This window comes from Rhinatrema bivittatum, chromosome 3, assembly GCF_901001135.1.
Source record: "Rhinatrema bivittatum chromosome 3, aRhiBiv1.1, whole genome shotgun sequence".
NCBI classification, from domain to species: domain Eukaryota; kingdom Metazoa; phylum Chordata; class Amphibia; order Gymnophiona; family Rhinatrematidae; genus Rhinatrema; species Rhinatrema bivittatum.
Genome location: NC_042617.1, coordinates 541,811,394 through 541,838,145, shown reverse-complemented (window position 1 = coordinate 541,838,145; position 26,752 = coordinate 541,811,394). Strand labels below are relative to the sequence as shown.

Sequence of the window (26,752 nt, the reverse complement as noted above, 5' to 3'; positions counted from 1 at the left end):
TGCTCAGAAAATGTCTAACACAGCTAAGTTAATGAAACCCAAGGATAGAGAGAGAGAGAGAGAGAGAGAGTAGAAAAAGAATGATCTGGGAGCAAACCAAAAAAGAATTCAGATTTCGCAGGCTTGCTCCAGGCAGGGCATGACTTGTGCTTGGCAACTTACGAAGACAGAGGTGAATTTTAAAAGTTGGACGCATGCCAAAATTGGTAGATGAGTGCGCATTTAGCACTAGTACGTGTCCACCCTATTTTATAAAGTGGGCAGATGTTCACACTAGTGTGGATGTGCGCACACCTCGCATCAGAAGGAAAAGTGGTATGGTATGGGTGGGTCATGGGTGCTCCGGGGTGGGACCAAGAGATGTGCATACAAGTAGCTACGAACCTGGGTGCACGCTCAGATCCACTGCCACGTAACTTTACTTCTGCTATGGAGGAGGTGAAAGTTAAAAAAAAAAAAAATACAGGCATCTGGTAAGGGGTTTGAGGGACCTGAGGTAACTGGAGAGAGTGCAGGCTGTATAACCAGGTGGTTTGAGAGGACATGGAACAACACCGGGTGAACTGCTGGACGAACTGGGGAACCTGTTGCTCAGATGGATGCTCATGTGTTTTCAAATACAGGCAGTTGTGCGGCCATAAGCTGACATGCCGCTGGGTGCACAAAAGTAGGCGCATACATATGCATGCCTAGGCTGTTTTATAACATGTGTGCATATGTGCGCGCATATTATAAAATGATCATGTCTCTTGGTGTGCGCCAACACACACGTGTACATGTGTGCACGTGCACCCGTTTCAAAGTTACTGCCATACACTTTAAATTAAAGTATGTGTGTAAATCACATTTCGGCCTTAATTGCACCCTCTACTGAATGTTTATTTAGCATGCACGTAAACGTAAACACAAATCTGGGTTGCGCATGTACGTTTCTTTGCATACCTTTCGGGGCTAGTTTCATAAAACCACTTCCGTACATAAAGCTGGAGTTTAAGTTTAGGCACGTATGTGCTTTAAAAAATACCCTTACAAAGGATCCATGGTCAGCATTACTTGCCCGGCTAAATTCTGTTCTTAGCTGTTTATCCAGCTAATTCAGGGGCAGGGTAGAATGCAGGGGTACTCTGAGGATTGCCAGAGAGCAATCCCAGAGTTATCCAGCTAACTTTAACATAGCTGTATATATTCAGCAGCATACCCACGCCACCAGATATCCCTCCAAGCCAGATAAGTTTTTCCAGCTAACCAGTGGCTGATAACGGACCTCAGGAAGTCTAAACTTGCTTAAAATGCTATTCTCATTCTGTGAAAAAAGTACTATAGAATGGTAGATAATATATTTCCATCTATGGAAATAGACTTTGTGTGTGTGTGTGTGTGTGTGTGTGTCAGGTACAAATTTATATTGTATTCTAGAGATAGAGCATGGTAAAATATCCTTTGAGAATAAGGCCCATAATTACATAATCAACCATTTCAGTAGTTTAGTAGATACTATTACCTTTCAAGGCAGCTGAAGGCTTTGTTTCCTTTCTTTTCACAGACTCTAGAAAGGAACATGCATCATTTAGTCAAAGATTTGCAGACATATAACAGATGAAAAACCTGCTCTAAGAATATGGAAGAAATAAAAAAATACAGTAAGATGAACCAAGTACAAATTAAGGATGATGGTCGTTGTGTGTGAAAAATGTTCACATAACTCGCGGTGATCTTCCTCTGGCTGAGTTACAGACTGGTATTGTTTAAAACTGACCGAACAATGGCATAGCTGCTATTCGCTTGATCCAAATATTCCTTTTGGAAATACTCATCAACTCATCCCTTTCAATGATTTACTGGAATTTCTTCAGTGAGAGAGGTTAATTGATTCCTCTTTCTAAACTGAGGTACGGTGGAAAATCTTTAAATTACTGTTCTCTGTTTGTGATTGTTGAGTCTATGAAACTTCAAGATATAGAAGTGTGTTGGAATGAAGATAGTTTAAACTTTGCTCACTGCCTTCTTTCAATGATGTTGCACAAGTCGAACTGGAAAAGCATAATTGACCACTGTGACACTTCCTGGACTTTTTAGATTTTTAGTGATCTACGGCCTATAGATTTTGCCAAAGCAGGGCCTTCTTTTTCACGTTTCAGCACACTGATGTCACAGATTTTGATTCAGCGCTGGAAACATTTACACTTGCAGCATATTCTATTGCTACTATCGCTGTATTTCTTTTTAAGCAGGAACACAATCTCACCAAATAGCTTTCAAGTAACTCTAGCCACATGAAAAGGAATTTGATTCTGGACAGATAGAATTTTGAATACCACTTGGTAGATAACACTTATTAAAAGGTGGTTTAGAAATCAGAGGCTGTGTGATGAGGCTGGAAAGACAGAACACTACACATTAGACAACCAATGACAAGAAAACCAGTGATATGTTATAATAATAGGAGCATTTCTGAATATAAATGAGAAGCTTCAATTATAGTACCTTTCTTCTTTTCTTCCCTTATTGCTGTGTCTGAAATAAAAATAAAAACCTGTGTTTACCTTTCATGAGTTACACATAATTAAAAAATGACGGCAGCAACTGTTATATTTTTCTAGTTAAAAATGAAGAAAAATTCCAACCCCTAGATTCATCAGATTGCTGTAAATAAAGTACAAATAGTGATCGCAATAAAAAAAAAATGGGTGTGGGTAGGGTACATTATCACATATTGTTTTTAATATACACGAGAGAGAGAGAGAGAGAGAGAGAGAGAGCACATTTGATAAAGTAAATCTGACATGCTATCTCTATACATATCTACATAGCTGGGAACTTTTGACTTCCAGTCACCCGGAGATTACCATGGATTAGCAGGGGGAGGGGGAACAGGGGGAGGGCAACTTCACAGTGGGACCGGATGCTCATACATTTGCTCTCATAAGCACTCTTACATGTTCACACTTAGTTTTACTGCTTGTTCTCTCACATTCTCACATGTCCATTTACACCTTTACTTCTGCCATTCTTCCACCAACACACACACACTCACGTCTCTCCCTCTTCCATACACACATACCCACTCACTTTCACACCCATGCTCACTTGCACTCAGCTCTCTCATACTCACCTACATACACTCTCAGATCTCTTCTTCCTACACAAATACACACTCACTCACTTTCACAGACATCCTCATTCATTCTCTCTCCCCCCTTTCAAAACACACTAGCAACAGCAGACTCTAATGGGCTCCTGGAGCAGCAGCAGCCTCTTCCTTCTCCTCCTGTGCTGTGGAAGTGGACGCTGCCTGTTTCTTTCTCCTCGTTTGATGCACGGGCAGGAAATTGCAATGTCGATTGGCCAAGGCAAACAGGATGGAGCGGGCAAGTGGCTGGATACAGGAAACAGGCTGTGCAGGAGAAGGTGGTGTCATGAGGAAGTGAAGATAAGAGAAAGATCTGGAGATGGTAGAAATCACTGTTGAGTTCCTCCTTTTTCAGCCGCGCAAGACCAATGACGTTCCTTTCATCTTTCCGGGTCTAAGCAGATTAATTTTGCTGCAGACCCGGAGATTTCCGGCATTGGCCCAGAGACCCGATAATTATTTTAGAATTCCGGAGTCTCCAGGCCAAATCTGGAGAGTTCCCAGGTATGTACATCTATTAGGGATGTGCATATGTTTGCGACAAAATAGGAAATAGAGACGATATTTCCTATTTTGTCGTGTTTCAAGGCGGATGACGAAACGATAAGAAAACCCACGAAATTTCGTTTGGTTTTCTTATCATTTTGGGGGGGGGGAGAAAAGGCATATTAAAAAAAACCCCCAAACCCACCCCCACCATTCAAATTTAATTAATTGCAAGCCCCCACCCTCCCAAACCCCAAAGACTTGCCCAACCCCCCCCGCCCAAGACTTATTGAAAGTCCCTGGTGGGCCAGTGGGGTCCCGGGAATGATCTCCCTCTCTCGGGCCATCAGCTGCTATTAATCAAAATGGCGCCAATGGCCCTTTGCTCTTACCATGTGACAGGGGCTATCAGTGCCATTGGTCGGCCCCAGCCACATGGTAGGAGCAATGGATGGCCCGTGCCATTTTTTAAGATGGCACCGGCCGACCATTGTTCCTAGCATGTGACAGAGACCAGCCAATGTCACCTATAGCCTGTCACATGGTAAGGGCAAAGGGCCTTCTGCGCCATTTTGATTACTAGCAGCCGACGGCCTGAGAATGGGAGATTGCTCCCAGGACCCCCGCTGGACCACTAGGGAAATGTATCAAGTTTTGGGGGGGGGGTCAGGAGGGTGGGGGGGTTGCAATTAATTACATTTGAAAGGTTGGGGTGGGTTATGGATATTGTTTCGGGGGTAGCCGAATTAAAATTGGCCTGAACCGCGGGAAAATGAAATTTCCTGCAGTGGGCCGATAACGAAGGCCGAACCAAAAGGTTCAGCTGAATCACATCTCTAATATCTATATCTATCTATCTATCTATCTATCTATCTATCTATCTATCTATCTATCTATCTATCTATCTATCTATCTATCTATCTATCTATATATATATATATATATATATATATATATATATATATATATAAATACCCTCTCCACTGGGAGACTTCCTATGGCCTACCCTTGCCCATCCTCCCGACTCCTCCTGAACTCATCAAATTTTGCCTCATTGTCTAATGGGGGCCCAGAGTGATCCCCTCCATTTCTGGACTTGGCAACTGCCATTTTTCAAAATGACACCATTGCCATTTCTTCTATCAGGACTATCTATCTATCTGTCGTTTTCTGGTATTCATGAAGGAGTGACCTAAATTTCTGAAGTAACACTGGCTTTTGGTTTTTACGCCATTTCTTTTCTATTTTACGGAGCTCAAGTTTCAATTTTCTAAGATTGGGGTTGTACCAGGGTTTTTTGTCTTTCTTCTCTGTGTTGATTTCTTTAGTGTGTAGAGGGCAAAGCTCATTTGCTACGTTACTAGTGATGTAATACCAGGAAGAGCAGGCCGAGTTGGCATCAGAGAGGTCTAACTTAAGGAGTTCTTCTGAAAGCGCTTCAGCGATGTCTTCGGTTTTGCATTGTTTTCTGAAGGTAATGGATCTTTTTTTAGTGTGAGGTGAATGGGGGTTGCATGTAATGGTGCAGCATGTGTCAATCCGGTAATGGTCTGACCAGGGTATGGGGGTGCATTTGGGTGGGTCAGAGTCAACAAGAGAGTTAGTGAATATAACTGTTACCTCGATCGGGGCGCGCGGCGGCACGACGCGCGGGAGGACCCGTGCAGGGCGCGGAGTGTGATGGCGCGCTTCGGTGGCGGCTGTGGCGCGGGTCAGCAGCGCAAGAATGGCGCTTCTCCCTGTGATACGCCGGCATCTGCGCGCGAAAGCAGGACTAGGTCTCGCGCGATTCGGACTGGCCACGCCCCCTGACGTCAGACGCCGACCGAGGCCACTTTGCGCGGGAGAGAGGGGCTATTTAAACAGCAGTAGCTCTCCTGTTCTTTGCTTCGGCCACGATTGTTCCTGGGAGCATCGCTGTGTGTTGGCTTGCTGTCTCGCTGCCTCTGACAGGAGAGCTACTGCTGTTTAAATAGCCCCTCTCTCTCGCGCAAAGTGGCCTCGGTCTGCGTCTGACGTCAGGGGGCGTGGCCAGTCCGAATCGCGCGAGACCTAGTCCTGCTTTCGCGCGCAGATGCCGGCGTATCACAGGGAGAAGCGCCATTCTTGCGCTGCTGACCCGCGCCGCAGCCGCCACCGAAGCGCGCCATCACACTCCGCGCCCTGCACGGGTCCTCCCGCGCGTCGTGCCGCCGCGCGCCCCAATCGAGGTAACAATAACATCCAGGGTGTGACCTCCTTTGTGAGTAGGTCCCGATACCAATTGTTTAAAACCAAGTGCATTAAGAGTGGTAAGGGTAGCTTCACAGGCTGGAGTTGGTGTAGAGCGGTCGAAATGGAGGTTAAGGTCTCCTAGGATGATTGCTGGGGTGTTAATGTTGATGTATTTTGATATATATTCAGTGAGTAAAGAAGGGTTGTTTTCAAGTATGCCTGGAGGAGCATAGATAAGGCATATCTGTAGTGCTTTTGATTTAAATAGAGCAATCTCGATTTTGGGAGGGGAAATGATGGTTTGCGGAGTGCGATTGAATTTCTTTTTGGCAGCCAGGAGGAGTCCGCCTCCTTTATTTTTAGGTCTAGGTACAGAGAATACATTGTAGGTGTTTGTAGATAGTTGATTAGTAATGGCAATTTTTTAGCCATGTTTCCATTATAGCACAAATATCAGGGGATTCATCTGTAAGGATATCGCTTAAAAGTGTAGCCTTTCTTTGGATGGATTGAATATTTATAAGCAAGATGGAAAATGTCATTAGACCTAAAATTTGGGACAGAGGTGAAGTCATGATAGGAATTAGAGATTTGTCGTATAGTATGTTGAGCTTAGTTCTTGAGGTATTGTGTGAGAAGTTCATGTATTTGAGGATAGGAATATGAAAGGTGTTCATTTCAATGAGAGGATAGGCTTAAGTAAGAAGTTGTGATACTTGCAGTTGAGGAGAGAGATATTGGAAGTAGATGTCTCCTTCGTCAAGCTATTTGTTTGAGTCTAGTCAAGTCCAAGTTCGGCGTATCTCTTATATTCAGCGGGGGTGCCCTCCGGGGGTGCACGAAGGGGTGTACAAAGGGGCAGGCCCCTTTGTCGCGCACCTTTGGCGCGCGACGCACGGCGCACGGCACCTAGCAGAGCCCCGTTTAAAGCCCAGCAGGGCTGGCTGTGATTGGTGGGTGCTGGTTCGGTGGACAGGCCTCGGAGCGTTTTCTATTTCAGGTTTTTTCTTTTTTAATTCGTGGATGGAGCGGTCGTGCGATCGGCGATGAAGCCGCCCGGGTGGAGAGAGAATTCACTGACCTTCCCCCGATGGGGCTTGGCGCCGATTGTGCAGGCTTTCCCCAGCTGATGTGTTCCGGCGAAGCGTAGAAAAAAGAATTGCTGATGACTTTGTGTCATCAGCAATTCCCCACACTATTTCTTGGGAGTCTGCAATCATTGGCAGATATTATCTCTACAATCACCACAGTCATACAAGTAGCAGAGAATAACTGATATAATGAGCCATTTGCAGCTTCACTGTTCTGGCTAGGTGTATTTAAAAAGTGCATGGCTTAATCTTTGACAGAGGCATAGGCTTCAGGTAGGATCAACCAGGTAGTCATGCCTCCAGCTGGGACAGACCTCCCACATTCCATCTATCTGTGAGGTTCTTTTCAAATCTCCTTCCCTTGCAATACTTACTGACTCTTGGCCTTGTCATGGCCATCTGTTGTTTTTCACACTTGCTGCACTACTTCTCAGGCTTTTGATACCATTTTTCCTCCTATTTCAGCTTTTGAAGTAGACTTTGGGGAGGGGGCAGTTCAGCCACTCTTGCTATGTTGCTGTGTCCTACTGTTTCTGTTTTTAATCACCAGTGCTTCTACTGCTACCACCACTCTATGCTAGTTATGGTACCTTAGGGTGCTTCCTTCTCTGCTCCAGCTCTTCAAGGTTCTTTCCAAATCCCCTTCCCCTACAGTACTTGCTGATTCTTAGCCTTTGCCCTGGCCATTCATTACTTTGCACACTTGTTTCACCACTCCTCAAGCTCTTCATGCCACTCCTGGTACTGTTTTGTCCTTCCTGATGCCTTGTGATTTTGATGCCATTCCTCCTCCCACCTCATCCCTTATGGTATACCTTAGGGCATTTTCAGCCACTCTTTTTGCTGCATTGCTCTGCCCCTGCAGTTTCTGTTTTTAATCACTGCTGCAACTGTTGCCACCACTACTGCATGCCAGGTTTGGTATCTTAAAGTGCTTCATTCTCTACTTCAGTGGGTCTTTGAGGTTCTTTCCAAATCCCCTTCTCCTACAGTAGTTAATGACTTGCTCTGGCCATATGATGTTTTGCACAGGTCATACCCACTCACTTATCTTTAACATTATCATGCTCTCTTGAATATTTTCTTAAAATTCCATTCCTTATAGTTCTTATAATTATTGACCTCCTCTGGTATTTATTTTGTGATACATTATACCACAGCAAAAGGCAAAGCCTATAGATGAACAGCACCCAGAACCAGAACCACACTTCTCCATGATTACAGCTTCTGAGGTAATGGAGGCAGTATTTGCAAAAACTGATTCAGAAAAAGAATGTCCTGGATTCCATGAATCATAGGATATTAAACAGATAATGGCTAAGGAGCATTTGGTATCTCTAGTCAGTAGCATCTTAGCCTCCAATGAAGACCAGGGGGCACTCCATGAAGTTAGATTGTGGCACATTTAAAACTAATCGGAGAAAGTTCTTTTTTACTCAATGCACAATTAAACTCTGGAATTTGTTGCCAGAGGATGTGGTTAGTGCAGTTAGTATAGCTGTGTTTAAAAAAGGATTGGATAAGTTATTGGAGGAGAAGTCCATTGCCTGCTATTAAGTTGACTTAGAAAATAGCCACTGCTATTACTAGCAATGGTAACATGGAATAGACTTAGTTTTTGGGTACTTGCCAGGTTCTTATGGCCTGGATTGGCCACTGTTTTAAACAGGATGCTGGGCTTGATGGACCCTTGGTCTGACCCAGTATGGCATGTTCTTACTTAATGATGCCATACAGAAATGACATCAGGATTCCTCCACAGATGTCCTCTGTTTTTATCCCTGCCTAGGGCTTTCTACCAATTTGGTTGGTACCCTTTGCCCCTCATTTGGAGCCTTGGGATGTCCTTGCCTCTCTGGTTGACTGCTTTCTATCTCTCATGATGCTTCGGGTTCTTCATGCAACTGTTTCAATTGCCTTGACCCTCTATCACTGCCTTGGAGGGTTTTCTGTCTCTTTTTTGTTATTTATGTACTGCAAATATTCCACAGCATCCAGACAATCTGATCAGTATGGATCATAAAACAGCATACATATTCAACATTCAAAAGTTCTGCATTAAAATTTAAACACAAATAAAAAAACATTTAAGACATTTCTTATACACCTGCCTAAAAATCAGTTTTCAACCTAAAAAAATGTGTATTCTTCTTTCTTGAGTTGACAATCTATTTTTTGCTTCCGTGTATGAAAATCCTTAAAGCGGGGCTCAGTCAACAATTATTGATAAGCAGATTGAAGGGAAAGAACACAAGTATATTGCATAACTAATTCTGCCAGAAGATAGCCCTCCACATAAAGGGCCTTATATAGTAAGGTTAATACTTTAAAACATATTCTTTCAGTCACTGGCAGACAATGCAACATTTCTAGTATTGGCAAAATATGCTTATGATACCTCAGGTCTGTTAAAACTCATGCCACTTAATTTTGAATAAGTTGTAAAACTTTAGGAAAACCCAGATACAATGTGCTACAATAATTAAGCTTATTTAAAACAAGAGGTTGAAACATTGTCTGAAAATCAAATTTGGATATTAAATATGTCAACTGCTGAATCATTCTAATCCTAAAAAAGGAAGCTTTAGCAACTATTTTCACGTATGGCTTCATCGTTAATCTAGAATCTAAAATCACCCTTAAATTATGTGTCTCTGTAACTATTGGGATGACAGTATCTTTAAACCTGATCTCTGAAATTCCATTATCAGGGACATGCCAACTTAGTCACAGCACAACTGTTTTGATTTTTTTTGCATTAAGAACTAATTTATATTTCCCTAACTGACTCTGCACTGCTTCCAGACAGTCATTAAATTGCTGAACTGGCAAAGTGCCTTCTAAATTATATTTTAAACAAAATTGCAGATCATCAGCATAGATTCGAAGTCACATTTAAAGATTTAAAATTATCTCTATTGGCTGCAAATAAGTATAAAAAGAGTCAAGGACAATGAGGACCCTTGCAGAACCCCAGATAGGGAGGACATATCCCTGACCTCAATTTGCTGATTCCTATGTGTGAAAAATTAGGCAAGCCATGACAATACTGAAGCAGACAGAACAATAGCTTGCAGCTGAGCTAATTGTTAGGAATCTGTGTTGCGGGCTCCTGAAGGAAGGAGAAGCTAGCAATCTGTTAGGAAAGCTCTGAGAGTTAGACTGCGGAGTAGCAATCTGTTATTATTGGCTCCTAAAGAAGGAGGAGTCAGCAATCTTGTCGTGTCTCAGATATCGTCTTGCTAAGGAGTAGCAATCTGTAATAAATCTGATATAGTTGTGGGTGGATCCCTGGACAGGTGGCAGATGACCACGCCCCTGGGAGGATATCCCGAGAGGGACCACCAGCTAGGCTTGAGTATGGAGACAGACACACATTAGTTCTTTTATTAAACAGGTTTTTGAAACCACCAGAGGTGGCAGTAGTGAGCAGATATGCCCGCCACTCGCTCCTCGAGGGCCCATGTTCCTGGACACTCTGAAGATTCTCTACTGCCTGGAAGCTATCACTGCTACAAACATTTGTGAGTTAGAGCATAAGAACATAAGAACATAAGAAATTGCCATGCTGGGTCAGACCAAGGGTCCATCAAGCCCAGCATCCTGTTTCCAGTGGCCAAACCAGGCCACAAGAACCTGGCAATTACCCAAACACCTAGAAGATCCCATGCTACTGATGCAATTAATAGCAGTGACTATTCCCTAAGTAAACTTGATTAATAGCAGTTAATGGACTTCTCTTCCAAGTTACCATCGCTCTCTCTGTCCCTCAGGTACTGGAACAGCAATCCAGGATGGCTGAGCTGTTGAGAAACTGTAGAAAGTGAGTAGGCAGAGTAGGCAGAGTTCATGAACAGAACTAAAAGACAAAACTCACGTAAGGTCTCAAGGACGCTCAGGAGCTGGAAAGGTTTAGGCCCTCGAGGAGCGAGCACCTGGTTCCAGGGAATGCTCTGAGAGAGCGATGGTAACTCACAAATGTTTGTAGCAGTGATAGCTTCCAGGCAGTAGAGAATAGAGATGTGAATCGTGTGCTAGATCGTCTTAACAATCAGATTCGGCTGGGGGGGGGGGGAAAATCTGATCGTTAAGATATGTGAATTGGAATCGTTTCCGATTCCAATTCACATCGCTAATTTTTTTTTAGGGAGGCCCGCGCCGCTAAAAAAAAAACAACCCACCCGACCCTTTAAATTGACCCCACCCTCCCGACCCCCCCAAACCTTTTAAAATTACCTGGTGGTCCAGGGGGGCCTCGGGGAGCCTCAGGGAGAGATCCAGGGGGGCCTCGGGGAGAGGAGAGATCCAGGGGGGCCACGGGGAGAGATTTCCCATTCCCAGGCATCAGCTGTTCTAAAAAAAAAATGGCGCCGATGCCCCTTTGCCCTTACCATGTGACAGGGTATCCGTGCCATTGGCCGGCCCCTGTCACATGGTAGGAGCACTGGATGGCCGGCGCCATCTTTAAAGATGGCGCCGGCCATCTTTACTCATCAGCCCTATAGGGGCTGATGACGGATACCCTGTCACATGGTAAGGGCAAAGGGGCATCGGCGCCATTTTTTTTTAGAACAGCGACCTCCTGCACTCGGGTCGTATTGCCGTATTGCAAAATGGCGCCGGCCATATGGCCATACGGCCGGCGCCATTTTGCAATACGGCAATACGGCCATACGGCCGGTGCCATTTTGCAATATGGCCCGAATGCAGGAGGTCGCTCCCGGACCCCCGCTAGACTTTTGGCAAGTCTTGTGGGGGTCAGGAGGCCCCCCCAAGCTGGCCAAAAGTCCCTGGGGGTCCAGCGGGGGTCCGGGAGTGATCTCCTGCGCTTTTGACATCGGGGGACAGGAACCAAAATGGCGCCGGCACTACCTTTGCCCTGACAGGGCAAAGGTAGCGCCGGCGCCATTTCTATTAACGCAGCCGTGGCCCAAGAGTGGAAGATCACACCAGGACCCCCCACTGGACCCCAGGTAATTTAAAACATTTTGGGGGGGTCGGGAGGGTGAGGGATTTATTTTAAAGGGTCGGGTGGGTTTTAGGGTTGTTTTAGTGTGCTGGTTTTCCCGGCCTCCCCCTTCCCCTCCCCCGATTTATGATTTTTGACGATAAATCGGGGGAATTCCTATTGTATTGCGCCTCTAACGATTTTTGACGATTTAAAATATATCGGACGATATTTTAAATCGTCAAAAAACGATTCACATCCCTACTGCTTACTCTCCCAAGTCTGACCTTGAAGTAAATAGACTGACGGTGGCATCTGATTTAATAAAACTATATGCCAGGACTCTGTAACAAATAAGTCAATACATATTCCTGCAATATGTCTGAAACTTCTGTTCCATTTTTCCAAATTGGCTGAGCAGTAATATAAACAAAAGCTAAATAAACTAAACCTTTTCATGTACCAAACTTTCCATCCTCCCCATATATAATTTTGCCACTACTAACCAATGCTCAAATTTCCTATTCTGCTCATAATGTCTTTTCAACTACCCCCCCCCCCCCCTACACACCTTGCCCAGTAAGCAGGAGAATACAATTAGAATTACTCTGTGGCAGTGGGCATATCAGGGCAGTGTCACTTCTATGGCTAACTTAGGCCTGGATTTATCAAAATGTAATAAGTATCGCGTGCGATAGCAAGATGGGTGTGTTTTATGCAAATAGACAGTTTATTGCAATTTGTGCTAATAACTATGTGAAGAGCTAAGTTAGTGCAAATTGTGATAACTTTTTCACACTTTGTGATAAGTGCCAGACCTGCTGTATTTCCTGCATACAACCACTGGGGAACCATTTTAATGGTCCCAGGGAGCTCAGATGAATATGAGAGAGAAAGAGAGAGAGAAAGAGAGAGAGAGACTAGCCGTAATGCCCTCTCCCTAGATAGGTATTTATATCCCTATGGGAGGCCCTCCTAGTAACTCGAGGTGAAGTTTAGGTATTAGTGTAGGGGGTTAGGGGCCACTTTGACATTCAAAGTGAGACGTACGAACAGAACAGTGGTCTCTTGTGAAGATTTGATGACCTTCGGAGTGAAGAAACTCACTCAAAAATGAGATTTGTGCGGTGTTCTTTCAACCTAGCTTGATGGACTCTCTACCTGGGTAACATCAAGCTAGGTGGAGAGAACATTGCACAAATCTCATCTTTGAATGAGTTTCCTCACTCCGAAGGCCATCAAATCTTCATAAGAGACCACTGTTCTGTTGGTAAGTCTCACTTTGAATGTCAAAGTGGCCCCTAACCCCCTACACTAATTCCTAAACTTCACTTCGAGTTACTAGGTAGGCCTCCCATAGGGATATAAATACCTATCTAGGGAGAGGTTATTACGGCTAGTTTCTCTCTCTCTCTCTCCTCCAGGAGCTTCAAATCTACTAAACAGGCTTTTGAGGTGACATCACAAAATATACAAACACCTTACCACCCCATTGCACAGCTTAATACAACTGAAAACACTGTAGCTAAAATTGGCATTAAAGCCATGCAATAGGACTTCACAAAATTGTAAGCCTATTCCTCTTTTTTCAGATTTGCATCGCACCATACAATATGGTGCTATCACATGCGTTAACAAGGCTTTTCGCATGTGATAAGCCCTTAACGCATGCAAAAACACCTTAGCGCATTTTGATAAATGAGGGGGTTAGCTGGACAAGTAGCGGTATTCATACTTAACCAGTTAAGTTAATTGGATAAGTTAGACCTGCGATATGGCAGGTCTAACTTAGCTAGATATAGCTTATCTAGCAAAGTAGCACCGAATACAGGTATGTACAACCAGGGCTGGTGCTAACCTTTTTGCTGCCTTGTGCAAAAAATTATTGTGCTGCTCCCCTCCCCCGATTCATTCAGTGTCTGTCCCAGGCTCAGCAAATAAGCTCTGTCCTGCAATCTATATTTTTAAAAACTGACACACCTCCCACCTCAGAACCCATGGATAGGGAAGGGTATTTGGCAAACCTTACAGTCTTGTACACAAGCCATCTTATTTCTCCCCCCCCCCACTTCCCGCCACACCTCCTCCCCCACACACCCTTTACAGACACACACAATTAAATTATGCATTTATAAGACATTTTACATGAAAAACAACATTCAAATACGCAGTCTTCTGAGGCAATAATAACACTTACAACATATTATATTCACATGCACTCCTGTGACGTGAACCAGAAAACTCTGCAAAAAAAAAAACCACTTGGAACTCCTGTGGAATTAGACTTTTTGTAATGCATAAGTGTGCGTGAGCGTGGTCCTCAGAAAGCCATAAATAAACAGAATTACCATTACAATAAAGATTCTTGTGTGTGTAAAAGCTGCTGGTTAAGTACTCTGTGTTGGTTGGGAGAATTTGTTGTACGTTTGGATGATTTAAAAAGTTAAACACGTTTAAAAAGCTCCTTTCTCTATAGTTCCATCAATGAAAAGTGGTTTCCTTAAATTTTGGAAGTTTTATTATACAGGCAAGGAAAGGAGTGGGATTTGGGTATGCATGTGTGGTTTTGGTGATGATTTGCTCATTTAAACATATTTCCTTCTAACGTTTAAAAAAATGTTTTAATAAAGCCCCATACTAAGTGCAGGCCCACAGAACTGTAAAAGTAGGACCTCATTCACCAAATATTTTTTTCCCCAGGCACACTCTGGGAAAAGAAGTTCCCACAACAACTTAATCAACCGTTTCTGTAGTTTGGTAGGTGCTATTACCTTTCAACGCAGCCAAGGGCTTTGTTTCCTTTCTTTTCACAGACTCTGGAAAGGAACAGGTATCGTTTATTGACAGATTTGGCAGAAATATGGCAGAAGAAAAAGTAAAGTGTTAGAATATGGAAGAAGGACAATATATGATAAAATAAACCAAAGGCACTGAGACTGAGGTTTGGTATATATGAAAAATATTTCCCTGCAAATACATCCAATCCAAACGTTTTGTCAGTCTTGCAAAAGTTGTTGAGAATTTAGCCTTATAACAATAAGCTGAAAGAACCAGGGTTACTACTACTTTCTTTTCCCAATAAACAGTCCCATGTCTCCATCATTGCTAACTGCCAAGTTAGTTAGTTTATATCTCTCTCTGCTACACTAAAAATTAAATTACACACATCATTACTGCTGGCTTTTTAACATCTGTAGACCAAAATAAGTATAACACTGTATAGTCAAGCTGAGCAAGAATAAATGTCATCTATTAACAATGAATAACGGAAAGAGAAGTTCATTTTTAAATTATTTTTAAGAGCTAAATTGTATTTCAGTGTTCTATTTCATGCTGATAATTTGAATTTATATAAGCATCATTCATCTAAATAGGACCACAATGCACTTAACAATTTTTTTTTGTATTTCAGAAATATAAAAAAACCCCAATCCATTCTCTAACATAGAAGGTCTGGCAGAATACTGATGGCACCTGGAATGCTTGCAAATTTCAGGACTGGAGAGGTGGAAGGAACAGTGCAATTGTTACTTTATAACAGTGGAATAAATTGGGGAGCTTAAGCAACTTGCCCAGGGTCACATATGGTCAGTGGCAGATGGGAAGTCAGGAACTTACATCCCATAACTACTTGCTTAATTCTCTAACCATTTTTTCTTAATTACATGCATAGTGAATGGAAATGGTTTTAGAGTTTAAAAAACAAATCAAATATTAATCTTACTAGAGAAAGCCAACCTCAGCCAGCAGTCTTGCTTCTGACTGTATGGATGGAGCTTAGAATTTATAAGAGGCATCATGCTAAAGTCTAGTGCTCCATCAAAAATATTGATCACCAGTCAACACTGGTTTCTCCCGTTCTGTAACTATGGGACTAACAGTGAATAAACTGGACATTAAAATGCCAATTTTCAAAACAACCTGGCTGCATTAAAGTAGATAACATCCCTAAATTGTCCAACCTGAAAAGTGTCCTCTTCGAGCTGGCTACATGGACACGTCAGCTTATTCAGCCTATAGGTTTAGAGTTGGAATATAAGGAGCCTTTCCTGGGGCATGTTTAGGTCAAGGGATGAAAATAACATGCTTGCGAGAGATTTTCAAAAATGCACTGTTTCATCCCTCTCAGTCATCCCATGCAGAGTATGTGGGTGCTTTTCCATACGCCCTTTACAGTACATTCATTTTCAAAGAGAAAGTGCTTGTTTTGTTTCTTTCTCAAAAATGAACAAAAAAGCACATGGACTAATACATGAGCTATTTAAAAGCTGCCTCCTAAGGATTTAATTTTGTAAGGGTTTCCATGTGTAAAAATAGTGTATACATGTGTAAATAGTTTGTAATATATGTGCATATATGCTATTTTATAAACGTGAAGAGTATGTGCATATTTTATTTCACGCGTACTGTTACGATTGCCACCTGCGGGAGGCCCGCGGGGTGGCCCTCTCACCTTCTCAGACGGATGTCAGCACTCAGTTCTTCGTCGTTGGCAGCAGTCGGCCGCCGGCTCCAACCTCGGGCCCCTGCCATGTCCCTGGTCCTGCCATGCTGCCCGGGACCTCCAGCCAGGATTCCTCCTCCAAGCAGGCCTCTTTGCTTGCTCTGCAGAGATACGCCGCCGACAGCGCCATGCCCCCTCCTAGGCACGCGCGCAACTCTAATCCTTTTAAAGGGCCTGCGGCGGGAACCTGGCTGCGGGCCCGGATGCTGACGTCACCACCCTCAGCGTACTTAAGCTCGGGCAGCGCTCCTAAGTTTGCCTTTGCAACAGGTCTCCTCGGTTCCCTGTTGATCGAGTGCTCGTTGCTAGTAGAGATTCGTCTCTGCCCTGTGTCCCTGATTCCTTGTTGTTCCTGATTCCTGTCTCATCATTCCTGCCTTGTTCCTTGCTTCAGATTGACTCCACGGACTTTGACCCTGCTTTGCCTGACTCTGCCTTATGACTATCTCCAAGACTGACCTCTGCTACATCCAACCTTGCCTGCCTTCTCCAAGCCTGACCTCTGCTACATCCAACCTTGCCTGCCTTCTCCAAGCCTGACCTCTGCTATGTCCAACCTTGCCTGCCTTCTCCAAGCCTGACCTCTGCTACGTCCGACCTCGCCTGCCTTCTCCGTGCCTTGACCACTGCTACACCTGACCATGCCTGCCTTCTCCGTGCCTTGACCAGTGCTACACCTGACCACGCCTGCCTTCTCTGTGCCTTGACCACTGCTACGCCTGACCACTCTTGCCTTCTCCGCGGCCTGACCATTGCTATGGATAAACTTGCTAAAGACTCTTGTCCAGAGTTCTACGTTGCTCACCACAGCTTCCATTGACCGCCATCCTCCATCTGAGTTTGACAGAGATGCCTCTGCCTCTATCCTCTGGACGAGGACTTTCAAGGCTTCGGCCTTTCTTTGCTCAAGCACCTTCAGTTGTTCCCTGTTCCTTGGTGCTTGGGTTTCAGTTCTGCAACCCATCTTGGATAGACTTATGCCACCTACTGGCTGTTGTCTCTGGGCTGAACCAACTATCTTCATTACTCTATATTGAGGCCCGTCTAAGTCCTGCTGGCCCCGGTACCCAAAGGCTCAATCCAAGGGGAAAGTTCGCTGGTATAGGTGAAGCTCCAGCAGCCTCTAGCTTCAGCCTGTTGCGTCCGTTGGTCCTAGACGGCTTCGACCCGTTTGCCTCACCTTATTCACGGCTCCTCCCGCTTACCTGGGAAAGATGGCTACCACCAAGTCTACAAGCCGACCTCTCTGCCGTCCCCAGAACGGCTATGGTGCAGCCTCCTGCCATTGCTCCTCCCAGGTACCTACTAGGGTGTGCTCGAGCGCAACCCATGTCTTTGTACCACCCTTGGCACAAACCTCGAGGGACATGCTGATGTCACGCCATCCGGGTATTTTACCTTCACTAATTCGCTAGCTCGTTGAGTTAGCAAGGACTCGAATCCGTTCCTGTCTACGCTACTCTGCCGCTTCCATGCTGCCGCAGGAAGCTCTCTCTGCCCTCTGCTTTATTTCAGGTGCCTTACAGAGAACAGGTACTCTCTCCTCGAGGGTCTACTCTCCCTGCCTCGGTGCCTGTACCTTCTACAACATACCTGGTGGAATCGCATACCAACAGCAAACACCTAGTGAGTACTCTAACTCTCAGTCTATCTCATCCACAGTATCTCCGCGCTGGGAGACCTGCTGCGGAACCTGACGTCATCAAGGAGAAAAGGGCTCCCTCCGCCAAGGTCCCTGAGACTGCAACTACAGACTGCCTCACTACTGCCACCTCTGGTGGCTCTCCTCAAGCTGTCTAATAAAAAACTATCTTGTGTTTTGTGTAGTACGTGTCTAGCCCAGTGCTGTGGCTCCCCATGGGGCTCCTCCCCATTGGCGTGGTCATCTCCACAGCACCCAAGAATCCACCAAAACACACGTAACCACAACAGAACCACAACACAGCCCACTCCACCTGCTGATGGTGGGGACCCGTGGGCCCTTGCCATGGGTTGCGTCAACCCCACCTCAGCTCAAGAGTCCACCTCTGGTGCAACACATACATTTTACTGGGTAAAAAACTGGCAATCTAGGGGCATTCTAGGGCAAGGTTCAGAAGAACATGTGATGGTTATTTTGTAAGAGATTTCCACTTGTACATTACCACAGTTGTTTGTACACTTTTACACCTAGTAATTGACTAGCGGAAGCTGAATCATACTTGTCTGTTGTTTGCAGTTTCTGGGTGGGAGGTCTCAGGGTGGAGGGTCTAAGGTGACCTAGAGAAGGACTGGGTGAACAGGTGGAGGCATCGGCAAACTGGTGATTCCAAGTATGTGTGCAAGTGTTTTCAAGATGCTATATGCGCATTCTTTATAAAATGCCGGCCTTCACTTTTAATTCTGGGTGTTTTCTTTGCAGAGAGTCACAATCATTTTGCATGCAAAACATAAGGCAGTAACTTTTAAACCGGCATGTGGGTGCACACATTTGCACGCATACGTCAGCCCACACCCAGGGATGAGGCCATTTTAAAACATACACGCGCAAGTGATATGGGGTGTGTGCTGACGCCATTCCCAGTTTTACCAGCTCATTCCTAGTTCACCCAATTAAGAGAGAAGTTCTCCAGCCCCCCTGGTTTGATACCTTTCACTCCCCCAGTTAGCCCTGACCCTTAAAACCCTGAAGATCTGCCTAGTTTTCTTTAAATTTACTTACACAGCATCCAAGGCAGAAGTAAAGTTACACGGCAGGAGACCTCAGCACACGCCAGGTTGCGTGTGTATTTACACGCACATCGCAGGTTCACACCCTGAAACGCCCATGCCCCACCCCGCCTGGGTGTGATGCACGCATAGGGTAATAAATTTACCTCTAAATATGTAGGATTATAAAAAGGGTAAAGAAAATATGGGTTTTCTTGCATTGGAAATATACGTGTCTACTGAAACATATGTGCATAGTTTTGAAGCAGAATCACACAGTATTTTAAAAGGCAGTTTTCCAACCCTGTCCTGGAAGTACACCTAGCCAGTCAGGTTTTCACGATTGCCACAATGAATATGCATGTGATAGATTTGCATGTCCTGGGTCTTCAATGTATGCAAATCATCTCATGCATATTCATTATGGATATCCTAAAAAAACAACTTGTTAAGTGTGCCTCCAAGAGAGGGGTGGAAAACACGTGCTGTAACGTATGCAGCTCCTGCTGTACAGTTTATAAAACAATTCCAGTAATCTCTGCATGTCCACATGAGCACACAAATGGTGTTCTGTAGATAGGCTTGAAAGCTGAGCTCTAAAAGTTGAATTTTAAAAGCCTGACTCGCACCAAAATTAGGGGATGCACAAATAAGTCGGGCTTGCGTACGCCAAGCGGATTTTAAAAGCTGCCCGGATACATGTGTAAATGCCACCGAACACCTCTCATAACCTCTCAAAAAGGGGTGGAGTGTGGCTTAGCATTTGAGACTTGAACCAGAAATTAGCACATAAATGCTTGCGCGATCCAACGCACGCCAAAATCCCCTGCTGCGTAACTTTACTTCTGGTATGGATGAGCCATTTCGGAGGAGTGGAAAGGATGTGAGGTAACTGAGCAGTGTACAGGCTACCAAATCCGGGGGGGTTTGGAGGACCTAGCTGATAAGTGGCTGAACTGGGAAGGAACTGGTAAAACAGGCCATGGCATTGGAACGTGTCCCTTTGAAAATATCCCCACTTGCTCGGTAGACACGGCTTTTGTGTATATGTTATAAAATAGTTGCGTCCCTGGGTATGGGCAGACAAACATGCGCACATGTGCGCCCGCGTGCTGGTTTTAAAATTCACCTATGTGTGTGTGTGTGTATGTGATGAGGTGTGCAGGCCAAAAAATATTTTGTGTCATTTCATGTCATTAGGGGAAGGTTGTCACCCAAATTTCATTTCATTGGGGGCTACTTTTTTTTCTTTTTTTTTTTTTTAATTTTGGCAAATAGTGCGCACTACTGCACATGGAAAATAACTTTAAAACATACGTGAATGCAGCCTATATACATTGTCCATCAGTGGTTGCCAAACCTGTCCCGGAGGACCCCCAGCCAGTCAGGTTTTCAGGAACTCCACAATGAATATGCATGAGGGAGATTTGCATGCACTGCCTCCACAGCATGCAAAGTGTATCACAAGCATATTCATTGTGCAGTTCCTGAAAACCTGACTGGCTGGGGGTCCTCCGGGACAGGTTTGGCAACCACTGATGGACAATGTATATAGGCTGCGTTCACATATGTTTTAAAGTTATCCTCTATGTCGTTTCAAACAAAAGCACATCCCTAATATGTGATACAATCAATAGCATTTGATTTCTCTACTGCTTGTCAACATTTAGAAACCACAGCTTTGCATACTTAGGAACATATCTATGTCAGTTGCTTGCACAGTTTTCAGCAAAGTACTATTATTGCCGTGTCATTCCACTTGAATATTTAGATATAAGTTTTCGATGAGACCCTTTTATTGGACTAACTCTAAATATATGTGCCTAGCACGCTTCCTTCCCGTAGTCAGTAAACATATCGTATTATGTATACCCAGTGTACAAGCACAGTTTGTCTCTATGTGCTAGGAAGTAGTAGGTTACTTTGCGATCACTGTTCCTTCTAAGCTGCATGCCTGCACGGCTGTGTAAGGGTCCTTCAGTAGCCACGTACTCTGCATCTTCAATCGCAAATGATCCAGATCTAAATCCTGCAAGAGGAGCAGTGGGAATGTCTCATGCTGCTATCCCCACTGTTCCTCCCTATCTCTGCCAGCACTGCAAGCGTGTTCAAAACATATGGGTGACGGTTCCTGTATGCTGACCTTGCAAGGAATAAGATCAGTCTATAGTAAGTACCACCCGCTAGTTTTAAACAGATTTTAAGAAATGGTGCAGACAGCAGCGCAGGACAGTAAATGAGTGAGTAGCTCGGGAGTGGTTTTAGCAATAGTGTTAGCTTCAGCCCCATGGAGAGAGGCCAAGCAGCTGGGGAAAGCAGAAAGCAATAATGAAAGGGGTTTCTGATAGCTCCTGCCACTTCCAGAGGCTGCTGTGGGGCCTGGAGAGACAGAAGGAAGGGAGCAGAAGGTCCTGGGCTATTGCTAAAGATCCAGGGCTCTGACTGGAAACAAAGAGCTGGTGCTACAAGGAAAAAGGCCTGAGTGACAAAAAGGCTCATTTTGGCAGGGCTCTGAAAATCCGCCCCATACTTTTTAAAACAAAAAAATATATGTGTATGTCCCAACTCTGCCCAGATTCCCTGGAATGCCTCTCCATATTGTATATAAATGTGCGTGCATACAATGTGTATACATATGATTGTCTAAAATGCTATTCATTTTCTAAAGGGTCACTTCATTTTCTAAAAGTGTCTTCTACAGATAAAGCATTTCTTTACCTGCAGAAGACACTTTGAAAATTACCCTCCCTGTATGTGGTAATCTGTTGCTGGTCTTTAAGTGCACCAGAGAGGCAACTCCCTATTCCCTCCCTTATCTTCTTGGGCACAGCAGTTATGGCAACCAAGCCACTCACCCAAAGACCAGCCTCAGAACTGGGGGAGGAAGAGGCAGGGGTGAGGATGCTGGGAGAGGGGCAGAAGGGGGAACTTCCCACTTCTCACTTGCAAAAGTTATATGCCCAACAGTAGGGGATAGCTGCACATGCCCTGGAAAAAGATTAGAGGAAACATTAATTCCAATTACATTTTGGTAACGGGATGAGGTGTTTGTGGGTTGGGGTTAGAGGCAGTGGCTTGACTGACAAAGGTTCCATAGATAGTTAAGTGGTCCAATGTCTCACATTGTGTGGGAAAACCAATGTCCTTTTTAAGTCTATTGATATTGGTTTCAATGATCAATCACTTGGCACTAACACTAACAGGCCGATGCAATATCCACGTCGAAAAAACGGGCACTCATGAATGAGCACCTGCTTTCCTAACGCGCGCCCATCCACCTCTCCAGTGTGCACAATGCAGTAGGCTAATGAGCCGCTGTGATAAAAAGGAGGCACTAGGGGAAATTGTGTGTCCCTAACGCCTCCTCAGCATCGGGAGCCCAGGAGGAGAAGTGGCTGTGCAGGAGTTAGGAAAATGGACGCTCAATTTTACTTGTGTCCATTTTCCTAACCTGACTGCCGGCAAGACATTTATAATTTTTTTTTTTCATTTGCTGCCAACTGAATAGGGCTGCGATATTAAGTCAGAGGAACCACAGAAAAGCAGCATTTTGTGCTTTTCTGTTAAAGTTTGGTGGCTCTTCAAGACTTCTCACCAACTCTGGGGCTGCCATTAATTTTTGAGGGTAAAAATGTGTGCATCAGGTGCATATTTAGTTTTTACTTAAGTGTGTAATAGCTAATACATGGCATTTACATGTGATGCGTGCTATTAGCTATGCGCTAGTTTGGACGCGCTAATCCCTTTATTGCATAAGGGGTTATAGACGCACATCCAAAATGTGTGTCCAACGGCTGTAGCTTAACTTGTCCACTAGCCTGAGTGCACGGTATTGCATCAGCCTGTAAAGGACTTAATAAAGACATTAGTTTTCTTATCCATCAGAAACAGTTACATTTTGCTGTCTGTCAGCTTTGCGCATCTCGACAAGAACCTCTTCTCCCTTTACTGGACTATGATTTTACAGTAACCTGCAACTTCCTGGCAGATGCAGTCAACCTCATCCCTAACTGGCTTTGTCTATTTAAATCCAATGTAATTGTGTTGTCTTTTCCTTAACCTGAAGGCATTATCATTTTCAGGCCGATGCAATAGGGTGCACTTGGACGTGCATTTTGGACGCGCATTCAAAACCGCTTATGCAATAAGAGGTTAGCGCTAATTTACTGACACAATATGCACACACAATATACACAGTCCTGAGCATGTATATTGTGGGTGTATATTGTGTTCCCCCCAATTTGTTTTACATCAAGACATTTTTTGGCATGGTGCTGCTTTTTGTGGTTCTTTCTACTTAGTATTGCGATGCTACTAAGAGTAACCACCAAAAAACAGTTTTCTTGTTTTTAAGTTCAGCCCTTAATGCGCGAGAAGACTTTACGCCTGCTCTGGGCAGGCGTAAATTTTGATGGGCTAAAAAGTGCCCCTTGGGTGCATGGGAATTTTTTGCTTCGTGGGGTAATAGCTAATAGTCTTATCTACATGGAATTTACATGTGATGAGCACTGTTAGCCACACGTGAGTTTGGACGCAAGTTTTGGATGCACTGATCTCCTTATTGCGTTGGGGATTAGGGTCGCATGTCCAAAACGTACATCCAAGCGCTCGTTAACCTATGTACTAGGCTCAATGCACAATATTGCATCGGCCTGAAAGAGGATAATATTCATTAATCATAATCAAACTGCCTGCACTGGTGCAAAATCTCCCTGGGTTGTTTTTTACCTGCTGTGTTTGAACTAATAACAAAAAAAAAACTAAGTGGGTAGTGTTGCTTTGATGACTGCCCTGAAAAAAGTACTCATAGAGATTTGCATCTGCTTTTTCTACAGGTACTTTTTCTGGCCAAAATAACTGTAGCAAACCTAAAAGATTCACTACTAGGAGGATTGAAGAATTATTTTAGGAGGGGAGCAAAGTGATATAGTTAGCAGTAGATGTGGGTTTTGGTTCCCCCATCTCAGGGTGGGGATTCATAGTTTGATTTTCCTGAGTTACCCCTCTCAGGGACAGCCTGACTGTGCTGTCCCCACCATTTTGCTGGGAGAAGGACTCTGGGATTCTCATGGACAGAGGCCTGGGTAAAGAACCGGAGAAAGAGTACCTTGTTCCCTGTTTTGTCCATGATTTGGAAACATTTTTATTATCTGAGGAGGAGGTTTCTCCAGCCATCTTGCCTCTGATTTGGTTTCCCCTGTAAGACTTTTCCTTTTTTGAGCTTCACTGACTACCCTAGTGCCCAGGATCTTAGATTTTTGTGTCATTTAGGGGAAGTGGTGTCTTTCACCTAGAACGAATCTGAACAGCAGCAGTGTCACTTAGAGCAGTGTTCACTTAGGGGCGGATTTTCAGAGCCCTGCTCGCCTAAATCCGCCCAAAACCGGGCGGATTTAGGCAAGCAGGGCCCTGCGCGCCGGTGAGCCTACTTTACATAGGCCTACCGGCGGGTGCAGAGCCCCGGGACTCGCGTAAGTCCCGGGGTTCTCCGAGGGGGGCGTGTCGGGGGGCGGGCCCGGTCGTCGCAGTGTTTCGGGGGCGTGTCGGCAGCGTTTTGGGGGCGGGTGCGGGGGCGTGGCTATGGCCCAGGGTGGTCCGGGGGTGTGGCCGCACCCTCCGAACCCGCCCCCAGGTCGCGGCCCGGCGCGCAAGAGGCCCGCTGGCGCGCGGGGATTTACTTCTCCCTCCGGGAGGCGTAAATCCCCGGAGAAAGGTAAGGGGGAGGTGTAGACAGGGCCGGGCGGGTGGGTTAGATAGAGGAAGGGAGGGGAAGATGAGGGGAGGGCGTTAGAGGATTCCCTCCAAGGCCGCTCCGATTTCGGAGCGGCCTTGGAGGGAACGGGGGTAGGCAGCGCGGCTCGGCACACGCCGGCTATACAGAATTCATAGCCTTGTGCGCGCCGATCCAGGATTTTAGTGGATATGCGCGGCTCCGCGCGTATCCTGGAAACAGGATGCTGGGCTTGATGGACCCTTGGTCTGACCCAGTATGGCATTTTCTTATGTTCTTAGTGTCATCCAAGAGGAATGGATTCACATCCATTACCAGAGAGTGATGGAGCGGGAAGTATCATTCAAGAGTATGTCACTACTGACCCAGGTAAGCAATAATTGGGAGGAAAGGAATAGGGCAGTGCCACATGGTACTGACCAGGAGAAGACAGGAGAATAGGGAAGACTACAGGCAAGATATGAAAATTGGGACTTTTTATTCTCTTAAGTAATTTGGACAAAATTTCTAACCATTTCACAATGGGAAGAATCTATCACTAAAATCACTTGATTGAACCTGAGAAGGAGTTAATTTAGTAAACAAATTGCTATATTTAGCTGAAGATATTTGCTGGAAATAGAAGGTCACAAATTTATTTTGAATTTAGATTGTAAATGAATTGGTCATTAACATCAATGTGCTGTAAAAAACGTTTTGGTTCATCTTATCAACTAGTAGTAAACTTGACTTGGAAACCATCCAGCTTCCAGTGAGCTCATTGCAGCTGTCTACCTTTATGAGATTGGGCTGCTTACCAAGGACTAAGAGGGCAGCTTTAATAACTAAATAATGTAACTTCCCCTCCCCACCCCCCGGGAATTCTGAGCTCTCAGTAACTTTGAACACTTATTTGAGATCTAAGCGCTTTTTATCTTCACTAAGATGTGTGCCCTTGGGCTCCTATCAGCCCAGGGGTTACACAATGCACATGTATTTATTTATATTCCGCTTTTGGGCACTTCAAAGTGGATTACATTAAGATACTGAAGCTTTTTCCCTATCCTTAGAGAGCTTACAATCTATGAGGGTCATTCATTAAAGCATGATAACTACCGCATCATGATGTTAAGATTTAAATGAGGGAAAGGGGAAGGGTTAGGACAGGGTTTGGGAATTATTAGGAAGGGAATGGAAAATAAAACGGAGGATGTCATAATGCCTCTGTATCGCTCCATGGTGAGACCGCACCTTGAATACTGTGTGCAGTTCTGGTCACCGCATCTCAAAAAGGATATAGCTGCACTGGAGAAAGCGCAGAGAAGGGCGACCAAAATAATAAGGGGCAAGGAACGGCTGCCCTAAGAGGAAAGGCTAAAGAAGTTAGGGCTGTTCAGCTTGAAGAAGAGACGACTGAGGGAGGATAAGATAGAAGTCTACAAAATCATGACAGGACTTGAACAAGTTAATGTAAATCGGTTATTTACTCTCTCAGATAATAGAAGAATCAGGGTGCATTCCATGAAGTTAGCAAGTAGCTCATTTAAAACAAATCAAAGAAAATTCTTTTTCATTCAGTGCATCGTTAAGCTTTGAAATTCATTGTCAGGGAATGTGGTTTCAGCAGTTAGTGTTACTGGGTTTAAAAAAGGCTTGGATAAGTTCCTAGAGGATAAATCCATAAACTGCTATTATAATAATTAATAGTAGCTTGTGATCTAATGTTTGGGTAATTGCCAGGTACATGTGACCTGGATTAGCCACTATCAGAAACAGGATGCTGGGCTTAACTGACCCAGTATGGCATTATTTATGTTCTTATGAGATTTGAACTTTGGCTTTACTAGTTCATAGCTTCACTGCTCTAACCACTAGGCTACTCCTTCACACCATCATATTGAAAATCCAAAACTACTTATGTTGTTGCCTCCCCTGATTCAGTCTCAGCCATGGGATTATCTCCAAACAATATAAGTACAAT

General features: G+C 44.5%; 1 protein-coding gene across 1 annotated transcript in view; it reads right to left on the bottom strand.

Annotated features, from left to right (window-relative positions):
* The window catches only part of LOC115088647 (neurofilament heavy polypeptide-like), a 611,587-nt gene that overhangs the window by 178,303 nt on the left and 406,532 nt on the right, over positions 1-26,752 (bottom strand). Inside the window, exons 34-36 of the mRNA XM_029596909.1 lie at positions 14,641-14,685; positions 2,485-2,514; positions 1,502-1,546 (exon numbers count right to left, since the gene is read on the bottom strand). Of these exons, the coding sequence (XP_029452769.1) occupies positions 1,502-1,546; positions 2,485-2,514; positions 14,641-14,685 (120 nt within the window). The remainder of the gene's footprint in view (positions 1-1,501; positions 1,547-2,484; positions 2,515-14,640; positions 14,686-26,752) is intronic.